The sequence below is a fragment of the Natator depressus genome, chromosome 11 (genome assembly GCF_965152275.1).
Source record: "Natator depressus isolate rNatDep1 chromosome 11, rNatDep2.hap1, whole genome shotgun sequence".
Taxonomy (NCBI): domain Eukaryota; kingdom Metazoa; phylum Chordata; order Testudines; family Cheloniidae; genus Natator; species Natator depressus.
The window spans coordinates 14,976,591-14,991,931 of record NC_134244.1 but is presented as its reverse complement, the minus strand read 5'-3'; the positions used below and the strand labels follow the sequence as shown (position 1 = coordinate 14,991,931).

At 42.8% G+C, this 15,341-nt stretch overlaps 1 protein-coding gene across 1 annotated transcript in view; it reads left to right on the top strand.

Annotated features, from left to right (window-relative positions):
* Positions 1-1,813: 1,813 nt before the first annotated feature.
* DDX18 (DEAD-box helicase 18) overlaps positions 1,814-15,341 on the top strand; it is a 29,700-nt gene continuing 16,172 nt past the window's right edge. Inside the window, exons 1-3 of the mRNA XM_074967230.1 lie at positions 1,814-1,901; positions 12,745-12,975; positions 13,973-14,164. Coding sequence (XP_074823331.1) covers positions 1,814-1,901; positions 12,745-12,975; positions 13,973-14,164 — 511 coding nt within the window. The remainder of the gene's footprint in view (positions 1,902-12,744; positions 12,976-13,972; positions 14,165-15,341) is intronic.

Here is a 15,341-nt window from a genome sequence, read left to right as displayed (position 1 = left end):
CAGTTGTGCAAGCTTTAGCTCTCTGCCCCTTAATTTCTCTAACAAGAATCAGTTCTTGGGGCAGTGTTATTCCCTGGAAACAGGCATTGATCTTTTGCTCAAGATTGATTCCTGAGAGAGGGAATTGCTCTGTGCTATTTGACCATTTCTGTTCAAGGACTGGCTATGGTAGTGTAATGAAACAAGTTACAATAAGAAAATACCCCAAACTCCATGTCACTGATTTCCCTTCAATGGGAAACTAATCTCCAAGGCCCCGATATCTACTACCCCTTAGCAGAGGAGTCACAAGATAAGTTGGCATTTTCACCACAGCTGAAATCAAGGCTCCTGGACAGCTGGAGGCAAAGAGAGACAGTCAATCAGTTGGGAATCTCCAGACCTAAATGTGAAGTGAAGGTCGCTGTTGCCATTAACTCAAAGAATAGTGCTATGGTAACCTTAGTGCCTTGTAACTTCCCAGTCCTGTTGCACGTAATGGTTCCAGATTCTCCCAATCTGGGTATATGGGAAACCTTAGGAGTTCCCCCAGCATACTGACAGTCACCAGGACTGAGAACCCAGTTGGATATTTTGGACACTTTATTCCTGTTGTTTTCTGTTTAGTTTGGTTTACTATGGGTCCCATGCGTGCTGAATTTCATCTGTCTTCTGTGAAGAAACCGTATCTCCTTCTGTCTTCAGTATTGTGATGCATTAATGAGATTATTCATCATTATAGTTTGTCATTCCTATTAACCACAGAGGGTTTGTTTAATGCAGCATATACACAAGGAATATAGAGACTGAGATCTGCAAAGCAAGAATTTGCTCCATAGTAAGGCAACATGCTCATTCAAATATTGAATGAACCCAATGGGATTGTGAGTAATAACCTATACTTCCTCCATGCATGCGTGCATACATTTGCCATGTGCTAAGCTTAGTGTGGTATGAGAAGGGACTCAGTCGGAGGGAGTGGTAACAGAAAAAGGGGAGATTTGGGTGCGGGAGGCTGAGCATACATATGGAAAAATGGAAGGGTTTGCTGATGTCAATGAAGAATTTTAAAGTGACATTAATGAAATTCACCACGGCTGTAATGAACACCTGAAGACAGATTTTCTAACCCTGTTGAGCTCTGCTTGGGTAGGAGGGCAAAAAGTGGTTTTTAGCCACCTTTGTGTTCCCCTGATCCTGGGGAAACAAGTTGTTTACCCAGTCTCCAGTGTAAGATAGAGCAGACTGAGTTATTTTATGCTAGCTGCCAACAGCCCAAAGTGCCCATTCTACCAGTCAGGAAGCAGCTGGATGCAGTGGAATCCCATGCATATCCCCTACACCTGGAACCTTGAGGAAGATGATGTAGGAACTACTACTGCAGCCCTATCCCATAGAGGATTCCTCTACACAAGAGGAATCCCTCACTGCCTGAATCCACTACATTTTGGCGGCTTTGCACCAGTGGCCTGGCACTAAGGAACTCTATAGCATAACCAGAAATCTGGCCCTTCATTCATTTTATTTTTAATTCTAGCTTACTTTCGTGCCCAATCCTGAAAATCCTTACTCATGTGATTTGTCCCATCAAATTCAGTGCGGCTACTCACATGAGCAAAGTTGCCTGATAGGCATGAAGGGTGCAGAATCAAGCTTTTAGTTTGTATTCCCACACTTGCCCATTTACAGTATCAGACTTTAACTCTTATCTGTTAAGAAACACTGCCATCTCCTGGCTTTCACTAACAGTAGTCTTCCACCAAAAATCAATGTGACTCTAGTTAAAGAATATGGCCGATTGAAAAGTTAAGCTTGCTTTGAACTTTAAGGGAAAATGTCACTAACAACAGAGGACAGACAACTGAAAGTTGCAAAGTTTGACTTTTATTACAACTGCACTATAGAGGCTGTCAAAGTGTGCGGTAATTATAGTAATCACAGCTTGGTACACTTTATAAAGGCTTGAACAGTAAAAGCTCAGAGCCTGATCACGCAAGCTGCTGAGCCCCACTTGTGAAGGCTGAGCTCCTTCAACATCCACTGAGTTTCAATAAAAAGTACAAATATCAACTGTACAATTCACAAATTAATTTCTAACAGTATGGTCCTGAGTCTAAGGTATGAAGAAGCTTTAAAGTGAGTATAAATGTAATTTATGCACACTTTAAGGCCCTTTTATGCTGCCAAAGTGATGTAAAGGGGCCATAGTGTAAATCTGGCCCCATAAGTCCTATCATTCTCTGGTACCAACATAATATATTGCTATTTGTGTATTAGCATTTAATATTCCTGGGGGGTTAATTGCTGTGAGGGCACTCAGAGCTTCTGTCCTGACTCTTTTCAGAGTAGCAGCCATGTTAGTCTGTATCAGCAAAAACAATGAGGAGTCCTTGTGGCACCTTAGAGACTAACAAATTTATCTGGGCATAAGCTTTGGTGGGTTAAACCCCACTTCATCAGATGCATGGAGTGAAAAATACAGTAAGCAGTATATATATTACAGCACGTGAAAAGATGGGAGTTGGTTTACCAAGTGGGGGGTCAGTGCTAACGAGGCCAATTCAGTTAAGGTGGAAGCGGCCTGTTCTCAACAGTTGACAAGAAGGGGTGAATAACGAGAGGGAAAATTACTTTTGTAGTGCTAACAAGGCCTCTCTTGATATTCACCCTAGGAAGAATGCTATTCAAACCTATTATTACATTTAATTAATACTTTATTTAATGGAAACATTTTGCCTTCCTCCTTCCTGTGTGGATCTATTCTCTTAGGTTGTTAGTATTTGGATCAAGGGGAAAGATTAATTTTAAGATGTTAAAGGAAAACCTTTTCTGTATGGTTCAGCCCGACAGAGTGAAGTTTGGTAAGAATCATCAGCAATAAGCTGGGTAAAGTATCTGAAAGTCTTTCACTGCAAGTGGTAGTGAAAGTGATAAGTGCTTGGAATAACATTGCATTCCTGCTCTCAGTCTTCCATTACACGAAGCCAGAGATAATCTTTGACCTTCACTTGGTGAAGCTAACATGGTTTCCAACATCAAGGAGCCTGATTTTTTACTTATTTTCCTACATCGTATGGCACAATTGTCCTGAAATTAGTATAGTTAAACCCAGTCGGAAAAATTTGCCATTAAACAAAAATTTCCAGTAAGGAGCAAGTTTAGTGATTCAGTAAAATCTACGTTAATTATAAATGGAGGAACAAATGTGAGGAGTACCTTGTTTACAAAAAAAAACAAGCAACCTCAATCTTCTTTTGTGTGAATCTCCCTTCCCCTCTCTTTTGACTAAACATCTCTTATCCCTGTGTCACATCATGTTGCGCCTAACCTACAATCCCGAGGCAGAACCTTGGGTTCATTCTCCCTGCAAAATGCCATGGACTATACCCAACTGTATATACATTAACCTGATTTTCATGTCCAACTGCTATGTGCTCAAATCTTTTTTGGCAGACCCAACCCTACTGTTCAAGTTTAGAAAATCTGGCTTCAGAATAGAAGTTGAAAATTTTAGCCAACCCTATACACTTCACTTACTTGCTGTGTCAGGTGTCTGAGCTTTTGTGAGTTTAAATCTGACTTTTCATGTTAATTAAATGCAGCTGTTGTAGATGAAGAAATAAAAATGATAAACCAGCGTTAAGTGGCACATCTCTGCAGGAAAGGAGAAAGAAATACTTTTATTAGGATTCTTTAAATTAATAAGGGCAATGTATTATAGGAAAGCCTTTGCCCCAGAGAAAATTATGATTTTAAGGCTTATGAACCTGTCAGTCTGTAAGTTATGAGCTAGCTGCTGCATCTGCAGTTTTGATTAATCTATTCCTCACTCACTTGACCCTACTGAAAGCCCACACAGCATTCTGAAAAATCTACACTGAGTTTCTTTTAAAAAAGGAAAATACTGAAACTCAGATGCTCTGAAGTAATGAAAGAATGTCATGCTTTAAGAGACTATTCCAGTGCAAGGTACAGAGTATACAAATAAAAAGTGATATTGTGCGGTGATGTGGGCAGAAACAAAAAAAGCATAGAGAGGCCATTATTCAGCATTCATATCTGTGGAAAGGTTAAAATTAGGGCTGTTGATCAATTGCAGTTAACTCATGCAATTAACTCAAAAAAATTAATCGTGATAAAAAAATCACAATGAATCGCAGTTTTAATTGCACTGTTAAACAACTGAAATTTCTGAATATTTTTGGATGTTTTTCTACATTTCCAAATATATTGATTTTAGTTACAACACAAAATACAAATTGTTTTATTACAAATATTTGCACTTTAAAAATGATAAACAAAAGAAATAGTATTTTTCAATTCATCTCATACAAGTGCTGTAGTGCAGTCTATCATGAAAGTGCAACTTACAAATGTTGATTTTTTTTTTGTTAGATAACTGCTCTCAAAAACAAAACAATGTAAAACTTTAGAGCCTACAAGTCCACTCAGTCCTACTTCATATCCTCTGGAATGGTGGTTGAAGCATGAAGGGACCTATGAATCTTTAGTGCATCTGACATGTAAATACCTTGCAGAGCTGGCTACAACAGTGCCATGCGAATGTCTGTTCTCACTTCAGGTGACATTGTAAATCAGAAGTGCGCAGCATTATCTCCTGCAAATGAAAACAAACTTGTTTGTCTGAGCGATTGGCTGAATGAGTAGGACTGAGTGGACTTGTAGGCTCTAAAGTTTTACATTGTTTTGTTTCTGAGAGCAGTTTTTTTGTACATAATTCTACATTTGTAAGTTCAGCTTTCATGATAAAGAGATTGCACTATAGTACTTGTGTTAGGTGAATTGAAAAATACTATTTATTTTGTTTTTACAGTGCAAATATTTGTAATAAAAATAAATATAAAGTGAGCACTGTGCACTTTGTATTCTGTGTTGTAATTGAAATCAATATATTTGAAAATGTAGAAAACAAAAATATTTAAATACATGGCATTCTGTTATTGCTTAACCGTGCAATTAATTGCGATTAATATTTTTAATCACACTTTTTTTTAATAGCTTGACAGTCCTAGTTAAAATGTGATCAAAACAAAATGTGATCAAAATCCTGCATCTTGACAGGGGGCTAGACTAGATGACCCTTGCAGTCACTTCTGACCCTATGTTTCTATGATTCTATGAAAACAAGACAACTGCAAACAATTCTCCATGATAAACCTGTTTTCTATTTTCAGTTATTCATCCATCTAATGCAGAAATGCACTAAATTAGTACTTCAAAATTATGCCATAATGGAAGCAAATCTGTTATGCAATGTTGCAAAAAACAGGATCGAAGTGATTCTATTCTATATGGGTTTTTATACCATGCTCATCACCCATAGTAGCTAAGCACCTCCCAGTACTGCATTAAGTAACGTGACTAAACATCTGTCATGTGTTGTTTAGTCTCTCATCCTCTCCCCAGGGGGAGAAATATGTGCAGTGGAGTGTCTTGTTGCGGTAAAGTTTTAGGTATTTTTGTTTGTTTTTTAACATACAAGTTGCTATCTATGTATCTGTATTATAGAAGGCAAGGTCATAGAAATGTGTCTTGCAGTTGGTTGGAACACAGTGTAGTGAGGTTTGTGACAGTCCTTAGTTCCTGAGGGAGTTCATTCCACAGTCTCAGACCAGCCCCTGAGAAAGTTTTGTCTCCCACACAGACAACTTTATGCTTATTGTAGAGAGTGCCATTGTGCCAGAGAAGCAGAGTTGTCAACCACAGTTTTCATCCCAGAGCTTTTGGAGGGCTTTTATATCTCCTGGGCGCAGGCCAGGGAGTGCCTTTAAGATAAGGACCAAAACCTTAAATTTGATTACGGCTTCTGATTTTCGGTTTTAACCAATAAACACTTATAATACAGCATTGATTAAAATAAATCAATTAATTGGTGTTTATCCAATAAACACCAGAAATAGTTCCTAAGTGCTTGTCTACACAGAGCAGTAATGAAGAGTTGGGGGTGTGATTTCTAAGTCGCGCTAATATGTTGTGCATTGTGTAAACCCTGCTGGTGCCACTAAAGGTTCTCTAGTGCACTTTAATGTAATGCTGTTTGAAACAGTACTGAGTTAAAGCGCACTAGGAAACAATATAAAGCACTGTAATGAGTAATGTATATTATATAATAATATTACTTATTACAGTATATACAAAGAAGAAGCTCTAAAAAACCCCAATTTTTGAAATCTACATAAAACTCAAAAATTGCTAAAAATAACCCCCCAAAATTGAAATTAAATAAGCACTGAAAATCAGAAGCTCTAAATTTGATCTGAAATTCTATGGAAAGCCAGTAGAGAGTGGAGAACAAGTATAAAGTGCTCACAGCAGCCTGTGTTGTTGAGGAGACGTGCTGCAGCGTTCTGTACTACTTGGAATTTCCTAAGAGCTCGAGGCTTCATGCCCAGGTATATCACATTGCTGTAATCCAGCCAAGGGGTAACAAAGGTGTGAATAACTGAGGCCAGGTCATTATCTGCCAGGATGGGATGGAGACTCCTAGTCAACCAACCATGACAGAATCCGTTACTTGCAGATGCTGCTAGGTGAGAGCTTAGCTTCAGTGAGGAATCCAAGACTACCCCTAAACTATGGACTGAAATGACCAATTGTGGATGTAAAACTTCAACCAAAGGAGACAGCACGTGGCTGCAAACTCCTCAAAATATTATCCTCTGCTCACCAGCATCACCTCTGTCTTGCTCAGGTTAAGCTTCAACCAGCCGTTCTTCCTCCATAAAGTGATCTCATTCAAATTCTGGGACATCTTGGTGGTAGTGGTGTGGCTGTATGTGGTAAAGGATAGACAGAGCTGTGTGTTGTCTGCCGATTGCTAGCACTTGAGTCCATGTCATCTGATAAATTTGCCTACTGGTTGCACATAGCTGTTGAAAAGGACCAGAGACAGAATTAGTGTTTGTGGGGCTCCATAAATAAAGGATGTGGTGGTTGAGGAGCACTTTCCCCATCGCTACTCATTGGCTGCGTCCTGCCAGGAAGGACTCAAACCAATGTAATGCATTAGCCATGACTCCTGCCTCCTCTCCCGGATGAGATACAGTATCTCATGGTCAACGCTGAGTGCTTCAGAGAGATCCAGGGGAGAGGTCCAGGGCAGGATGTCTGCCCTCTAACCATTGATGGTGGAGATCACCCACCAACCACTAAAGAGTTTTTAGTTCCATGTTCTGACCTTTATTCAGATTGTGCCAGGTCTAGAATGTTGGCTTCAATTAGTTGTAGTAGTGATGGATGTGATAAGTTAAAAAAGGAAGAAATTTCCCACAGCCAAGAAACCTGATCCTGCAAGATGTTGAGCTCCTCCTCGGTGGAGCTGAGCACTCTCAGCTCCCTGGGCACTGGACACTTGCAGATCCCTGATGTATGGAAAATAGAAATGGGTTGAGTTGCACAGTACAGATGTGGAATTGAATTTGATTTGGAACCACCCTGAAGTTCAGATGGGTGTGGATCTGGGTTTCCAGTCTGACCACACAGATAGACCTGAGTTGTGAAGTTTGGAACCCGATGTAAAATTTCCCCAAGTTCTACAGGAATTCAATTTGAATCATAGAAGGTTAGGGTTGGAAGGGACCTCAGGAGGTCATCTAGTCCAACCCCCTGCTCAAAGCAGGACCAATCCTCAATTTTTGCCCCAGATCCCTAAATGGCCCCCTCAAGGATTGAACTCACAACCCTGGGTTTAGCAGGCCAATGCTCAAACCACTGAGCTATCCCTGCCCCCCACCCCCGCCATCTATATTTAAAAAACCTCCTAAAGGCGCAGAAGTTAGCACTTTCCCCTGAAGTCAGCACTGAGCCAATACCCAGCCTGATATAAGGGGTACTGTTCCATTTAAGGTGCCATCATTTGCAGGCAACGTAAAACCAAACTCTGAAATACATGTGTTTGTTAAAGATCCTGTGACACTTATTGCAAGTGTAGGTGAGTTAACCCTCATGCCCTAATCAAACTCCAATACATACCTAAAATTCCTTTTGTAGATTCAATAGGATAAGTTATTCTACACTTCCTAAACTGTTGCGACACAGTAGTAAATAGATGTTGTATTTTACTCCAGTGATAGCTACACGTCAGTGGTATTCCATGGAAAAAAAATCCAGGGCAAAATCTTGATTCCATTGAAATCAATGGCAATTCTCCCAATTACTTCAAAGTAGCCAGGATTCCATCTGTTTATGCAACAATAAAGTTGGAAAGCTAAGCATTTGGAAGTCAGGATATGCAGGTGTATAAGCATCCAGCTAGAGCCCTGTGTGGCACCAGTGTAGAGCCCTGCAGCAGGACCAGGATCTTGTGGTTCCCAAGTTATACATCCACTGTCATAATAGTGGGGGCAAGTGGGAGTGGGTATTGCGGGGTGGGACAGGACTCTACATCCAGTCAATCTTACCTCTGCCCGATATGAATAGGACTTTAAATACAATCTCCATTTGTATTGTTTTATATTCCTTGTCAGATAATGCACTGTGCCATGTCCTGAGCTAGTGTAAATAGCTCCATTGATGTAAATCACCGTGCTGTGCTGATTTGCACCAGCTGAGTGCTACAGAATATGCCACTAGATCCATTAAGCTACACCAATTTATACTAGTGGAGGATATGGCAACTCTATCTACAGTCCACCTTTTAAAGCAGGCCAGTTTAGAGGAAAAATTACACCTTTCTGAGGAAAAAAAAAACATTGTTCTTGAGGGTTTGGAGTTTTTAGAGTGGCTCTAATTTTCCATTTCAGTATTTTTAGATTTATGACCAAGATTTTCATAAGTGACTAGTGATTTTGAGTGCCTCAGGTTTTGGATGTCAAACTTGAGACTATAAGGCTTGATTTTCATAGGGTGGGTCCTGTGCTGAGCACTTTCTGAAAATCAGACTCCAAGCAATTTTTTTTTTACTTTCATAACTGATGTGGCAAACCCAGAGGCTATTAACTGCCAAACCCAGAGGTGCCAGGGCTAGGAACTGCCAAGTCTACCGTGCTAGGGCTCAGCCCTGGCACAAATTAAGCACTGCCTTGCTCACCTTGAAGTACCTTACACCAGGAGTGGACCAGTTGAAATCAGTGGGATTACTCCTGCATAACAGTACAATGTAAGGAAGATACTAGTGAACAAGACTAAGCATATCAGAATCTGGCCTTAATATTGATATTACTCTGAGAGACAAAATGATGGGCTCAGATGCAGATGGTATCAAAAACATTGAGTTGTCCTCAGAGGATAAAAAATTTCTTAACATGGAAACTTCCTAAGATGTATATGAAACTTTTCCAGTCCAAAACATAAATTCCCTGCAAACCTTCCTGTAAGATTTTAGTGCAGAGGATTTGAGACATTTTGATAAGAACTCAATAGCTGTTTGTTAAAATCCTCTGGTTAGTAATGATTGCTTGATATGAGACACACAATTGGGAATGAACCTGTGGGATAGAAATGAGATATATGTACCTGAAGGAATGTCTATGCCATCTAACAAATGCCCAGTGTCAGAGATAAAATATTAACATATGAACTAGGGGTTAAACCACAGTCTGGACCTGTCACCAAGCAATATCAATACTGTTTGCTGAGTCTTCTGTTTCATGATTTTTAAAACTGCTGTTTGAAGGACAATTGAAAACAACTGAAAAAATGAAAAAAAGGCAGAAAGCAAGTATCTAACGATGGACTGGACAGCTGCAACTTTACATCCTCTAATCAATGTCTTTAAAGCAAGCTATTGTAAAGAGCCAAACAAATTTCATGTCTGCACAACATCATGTTTGGAATGTATGCAAACAACACCCACATGAGAGCAACTACCTAGGGCATAGTAGAGGTGGTCTTTGACTGAAAGTCAAATAAGGATTCCATCCTGGAAATTTAATCAAATTAACAATCCTTACTCACGCAAGTCATTGTACTGAATATAGTCTCTAAAGTGTAGTCTGGTTAGATGAAAGTCCATATGCAGGATTAAATTAGCTGTAACCCTTCCACATTCACTTAAAATGCAGAATCCCTCAGCAGACTGTCCAGAGTAAAACCAAATTGTATGTAGAGGCTTGCAACAAATGCTTATCTGTCTAACCTCGATATGAAGGATCTGCATTTCAAATAAGCAGCTCCTTAAGTGACCACTTTAATGTATCCCCAAGGTTTCCAGCCTAAGATCTGCATTTTGCAAACTCTTACACATATGAGTAACCTTATTTATGCAAGTAGTTCCAAACCTTCCAAAGTTCAGAAGTTTTCATTTCTGGGAGTTTTGTTCAACAAGTTTGGATCCTTTCCTCCAAACTTTTTATTTTTTGTTCCGTCTCTTATCAGATTTATTACCACACAAATAAAGGATGACACCACCTTTTCAATAACAGAGATTACGGTTTAGGTGAAATGTCCTTCCGCAGTCATTTTTTCCCATCTCTTCAGATAGTTCCCATAAGCAAAATTGTTTTGTATTATTGCTGTTGTCTTACCACTCTTTCCCTGTGTACGTCTCCCTTTTCTTTTCTATTCTTTTTTATATCCCTTTTCCTCTGAAAATTCTTGGCATAATTTATCCAAAGTATTTCTGGAGCAAGATGTTTGCAGTCAAGCAAAAGAATTGGCCAGCCCATTTGTATACCCTTAGTTAGGGATGGAAACTTGTCAAGAATTAATGACTGGATCTAACAATGGGAAATTTTAAGATGGCAACCCTGAATCTTTGTGAAACCTTGTGAATATGTCAAATCAAATCCTCGTGTAGCTCCCATCATTTGGAAGGTTAGACTAGCCTTTTTAATTCTCATCTCACTGAGCCACAGGAGCTCTTCAAAACAAAAACTGAAAGGGGGAAAAATTTAATTTTGTTCTGCCTCCCACATCAGTAATTTTTATGAGAAGTTATATGTAATAGTTGTTCTGAAATTAACATAGCAATAGCTCTGTATAGTGTGATTAATCCACATTATAGCAAGGTATTATAGGCTGAAAATTATGTTGTGTGTAGCTATTAAGGCTTTTAAGACCACATAGCAGTTATTGGTTTATGATGGCAAAGCCACCTGCTGTATAATTCTCGTACTATTTGTGCCACCTACTGGTCAAGAGTGCCTGGAGTAATCTTTATTCCAAATTGATAGAATCAGTTGTTTGGAAGAGGATGGGGAGCTGAGAAGAAAGAGAACATTATAAGGAAAGGTCACATTGCCCATCACTTGGACTAAGGAGCAGCTGGGAAATCCAGCTGTCCAGTTGGAAAGTGCTGCTGGATAAAGATCCAGGAGCTCATGCACTGGAACTGATAGTCTCGAAAACTTGGCTGGTTGAGCAAGAACTAGCTGGCTCGTGAAGATTCAGGAGATTTGTGAGTTCTGGGAGCCCATCACTAGGGACAGACAGCATACCAGATGGTCAGTAAGGATCCAGGGCTCTAGCAGAAGATAGCACTGAAGGCACATCTGTGCCCATTCTCACAACGGTCAGCGTCTAGGAGACCGTATTTCTGAAAGGGTCATGAATTTTAGCACCGTTAGTGGAAAATGCCTGAGTCCTTTCTACACTACCACTTTCACAGATACTATCATCAGCAGAGCTACACCTATTGGGAATCTTGGGTCTAAAAAATCCTAGAGCAGCCACAGTCGATGTTTATTTGTTGGCAAGAAGCTGAACCAGTGTAGCAGCAGCAGTTTTCCTGATCTCACTTCTGCCATTGTTGCTGGTCTGACTGGCCTCTCCTGTCGATAGGATGAAGCAGTGATATGCTGCCAATAAGGTTTTCCCAAAAATGTTTCCCTTGGAAACCTGTGTCAAACCCCATGTAATAAGGGTGCACATGATCACAGAGGTGAATGATGAGGGACTGGGGAATATATTCATTTATTTCCCCTACTTGAATTAAACACTTGTAACCAAGGAGGCAATGCCACTTTGCAAACAAGCTTACAGTAAATGCACTTTGTGAGAGAGGTTTATACTTAATTCCTGAAAATATAATACAGCTTGTTGTTCATTTTCTGTAATCTGAAATATAGCAGGTGGGGAGGAGTGCAGTTTGGAGTGTCTGTGGTGTGGATCACTGTGCATGGATGATGAGGGTGTTGTAGATGCATTTGTGGTGTAGCTCACTGTGTGTGGATAATGCAGTGTGTAGTTGTGGCTGTGGTGTGGGTCGCTGTGTGTGGATGATAGGATGTGTGTAGGTGTCTGTACCGTGGGTCACTGTGTGTGGATGACAGGGTGTGTGCGGGTGTGTCTGTACCGTGGGTCACTGTGTGTGCATGACAGGGTGTGTGCGGGTGTGTCTGTAGTGTGGGTCACTGTGCGTGGATGATAGGGTGTGTGCGGGTGTGTCTGTGGTGTGGGTCGCTGGGCACAGATGATGCAGCATGCATATCCATGATCTGTGGTGTGTGTTGCTGCCTGCACGTTTATCCGTCCCTGCCCCCTTCCCCCGAAAACGGTCTCTTACAGTAACCGGGTCGCTGAGATGTCTATGGGTGTGGATCCCATAAAGGGGTGGGCGCGGGATCCACAGGGACGACTCGAGGCTCGCTCAGGGGAGGTCCCTGCACCAGCCCTGGGGAGCAACGGCCCAGCTGCCCCTCAGCTCGGCAGCGCCTGCCCGGGGAGGCGGAGGCCCCGCAGTCTCCCCCGTCACCCCGCTGTGAGCGGAGCCCGCGCAGCCCCACCCGGGCTCAGGGGGCGGGGCGGGGCCGGGCCCGGCAGGCCCCAGCCCGCTCCCCGAGCGCTGTGTCTCCTCCTGGCCCCTAGAGGCCGCTGCGGGCCGCGCGAGCGGGGGAAGCGCTTCCGGGGCGCCCCGGCTGCTCTGTGCCCGGCCGATCCCCACGTGCGGCGGCGGCTCTGCCGGACTCCGCGATCGGGGCGGGATGGCGGCGGCGGCGGCCGGGAACCTGCCCATGCGGCTGCTCCGCAGGAAGATCCACAAGCGCAACCTCAAGCTGCGGCAGCGCAACCTGGCGCTACAGGGGGCCGGGCCGCCAGGTACCGAGCCGGGGGGGGGCCGGGCCGGGGAGCCGAGCCGAGGGTGGCAGGAGCTGCCTGTGCCCGTCACGCTCCGGGCGCGGGGGGTCTCTGGAGGCCCGGCTCGGCCTCCCCCGCCAAGCGCCCGGGGTAGCGAGACGAACCCGCCGCGGCTGAGCTAGGAGCGACGGGCCCGGGGCAGAGCTTGGCCGCGGGCGGATGGCCGGGGGTGGGGGGCGGTCCCTGGGCCCTGCCCCGCTTCTCCGCCTGGAGCTCGCCGGGGGCCGGGGCCCTCGGGTGCCCACGGCAACGCGTGGAGGGGCCGGGGCGATGTTCCGGCTCTCGAAGCTGCCCGAGCTCGTTATTTGGTGGTCGGAGTAAATGGTAGCGCGGATCCAGGCACCGTGGTGGCCCTGGCCTCCCCTTTTCAAACGTGGGCCCTGCTGGTTAGCACGAGTGTTATGAACGCCCTGCGAACACACCCTGAGCCCGCTTTCCAGAGGTGCGGAGCAGGCCCCCTGAAGTCATTTGGCGTTGTGGGTGCTCAGCTGCTCTGGGAATGAGGCCCTGATGAGCTCATGTTGGACAGTCAAGACCTGAAGTTCGCTCCGTCAGGGGCCACTCTTGAAAATAGAGGCGGTGTTGCAGATCTACTTGTTACTGGACCACAAGCTGAAACAGCTGCACCAGCTTCTAAACCAGAGATAACTTTGAACTTGGTCTTCCATAGGTTTAATAAAGTACATGCCCAACTAGTAATCGCACCATCCTGGAATTGTGAATGGTCAGGGCTTCTGGAATTCTGCAGCTCCTAGTGTATTCGCAGGCTTCAAACTACTGGCTGTTAATACTGTGTGCATTACCACCACTGTAGAATTCCAGATGCGGTGATATTCACTAGTGACTAATACCATTTCTGTGACCAATTCCAGTATTTTGATTCAACTGTAAATGTTTGGGATTTTTTTAATTGCCTCTCTTTTCTGTTCTTTGGATTTGCCATTCCTGCTTTTTCTAGTGGAGACAAGATCTGTGGATACCTCTGAGGAAGCTACGAACAATGTCATTTCGGAGGAATCAGTGGAGGAACTTAAAGTGAAGAATGTAAAGCAACCTCAACTAATCACTAATGGTGAAGTAGCTGCAGAAGCAAAAAATTCTGAATCGAAGAAGAAGAAGAAGAAGAGGCAAATTATTAACACGGAAGAGGGTATGTCATTTTCAGTCTTACTTAAAATGTTATTCTGAATTCCACCCTATGCTGGCAGTAGTATCTTTGAATGGACCTACAGAACTCCTCTAGTATAACCAACTTCTGCGAGCATTGATCTTGCAACTATTCGTAGGGTTGTCCTGAGAATTTTTGGAAAGTTTAGTGTGATGATTCCTAGGGGTTATATCCAGATGTGGCCAATTTTATGTAAACCATATGCTAGAAGACTTCTAGGTGCCCCTATCTCTCTGCTGCAAGAGGAGTGTTACCCAAAGGTTTGTGATGAATCTCTGAATACTTTACTGTTTAAGAGAGTTTTGAAGGGACAGGTATCTAAATAAACTGTATATGGTCATATGCCTTAAAATTAATCACAATACAAATAAAATCCTAACACATGTAGTTGTAAATGTTAATTAGTCATCACAGTCCCCTCTGTGAAGTAAGATGATATTAAGCATTTAAAATTGAAATGTACAGAAAAGTAAGGAAGAGAGGTCAAGTAGTGTGACAAAGTGGTTAACAACTTTGTCTGATCTGGGATCAGAATACAGGGGTCTTTTAGTGTCCTATGCTTAGTCTACCCTGCCTCTCCCACCACTGAACTATCCCTTACTGTGAAGGAAGTCATACTGGTGAGGTAGTAGGCTGTAGCTCCCCTACCATAGTTGGCTGGAAGAAAGCTTGCCTAGGGGCAATAAGGATAGCACTGAACCTCTGTCCTGAAAACTGGTCCGAGGTCTTCTAAGGCTAGGTCTACTCTGTGAGTTAAAGGTGTGATTCCCCTACTCATGTATACATATATGTAGTAGCTCCATGAGGTCTAGTGCAAGTGTAAATAGCAGTGTAGCCATGGTAGCTCAGGCAGTGGAGACGTGGCTGGGCTGTGCCAGGTACATACCCACTGGTTTCAGGCAGGTTTGTACTTAGCACAGCTAAGTTACTGTGAACGCCCTGCAACCATTTATACTTTTGCTAGCTCTTATTGAGCTACCATGAGCATGTGTACGTGAGCAGGGGAATCGCGCCGCTAGCTTATAGTGTTAGACCTAATCTAAAAAAAGTCATGATTTTTACAGACCCCACGTGTCAGCTTGAATAACTCATGATCTTTGCTACCAATTTTTCCCTAAAATTTACAACCTAAGTGATCTGTTTCCTATTTTCAAGGCTG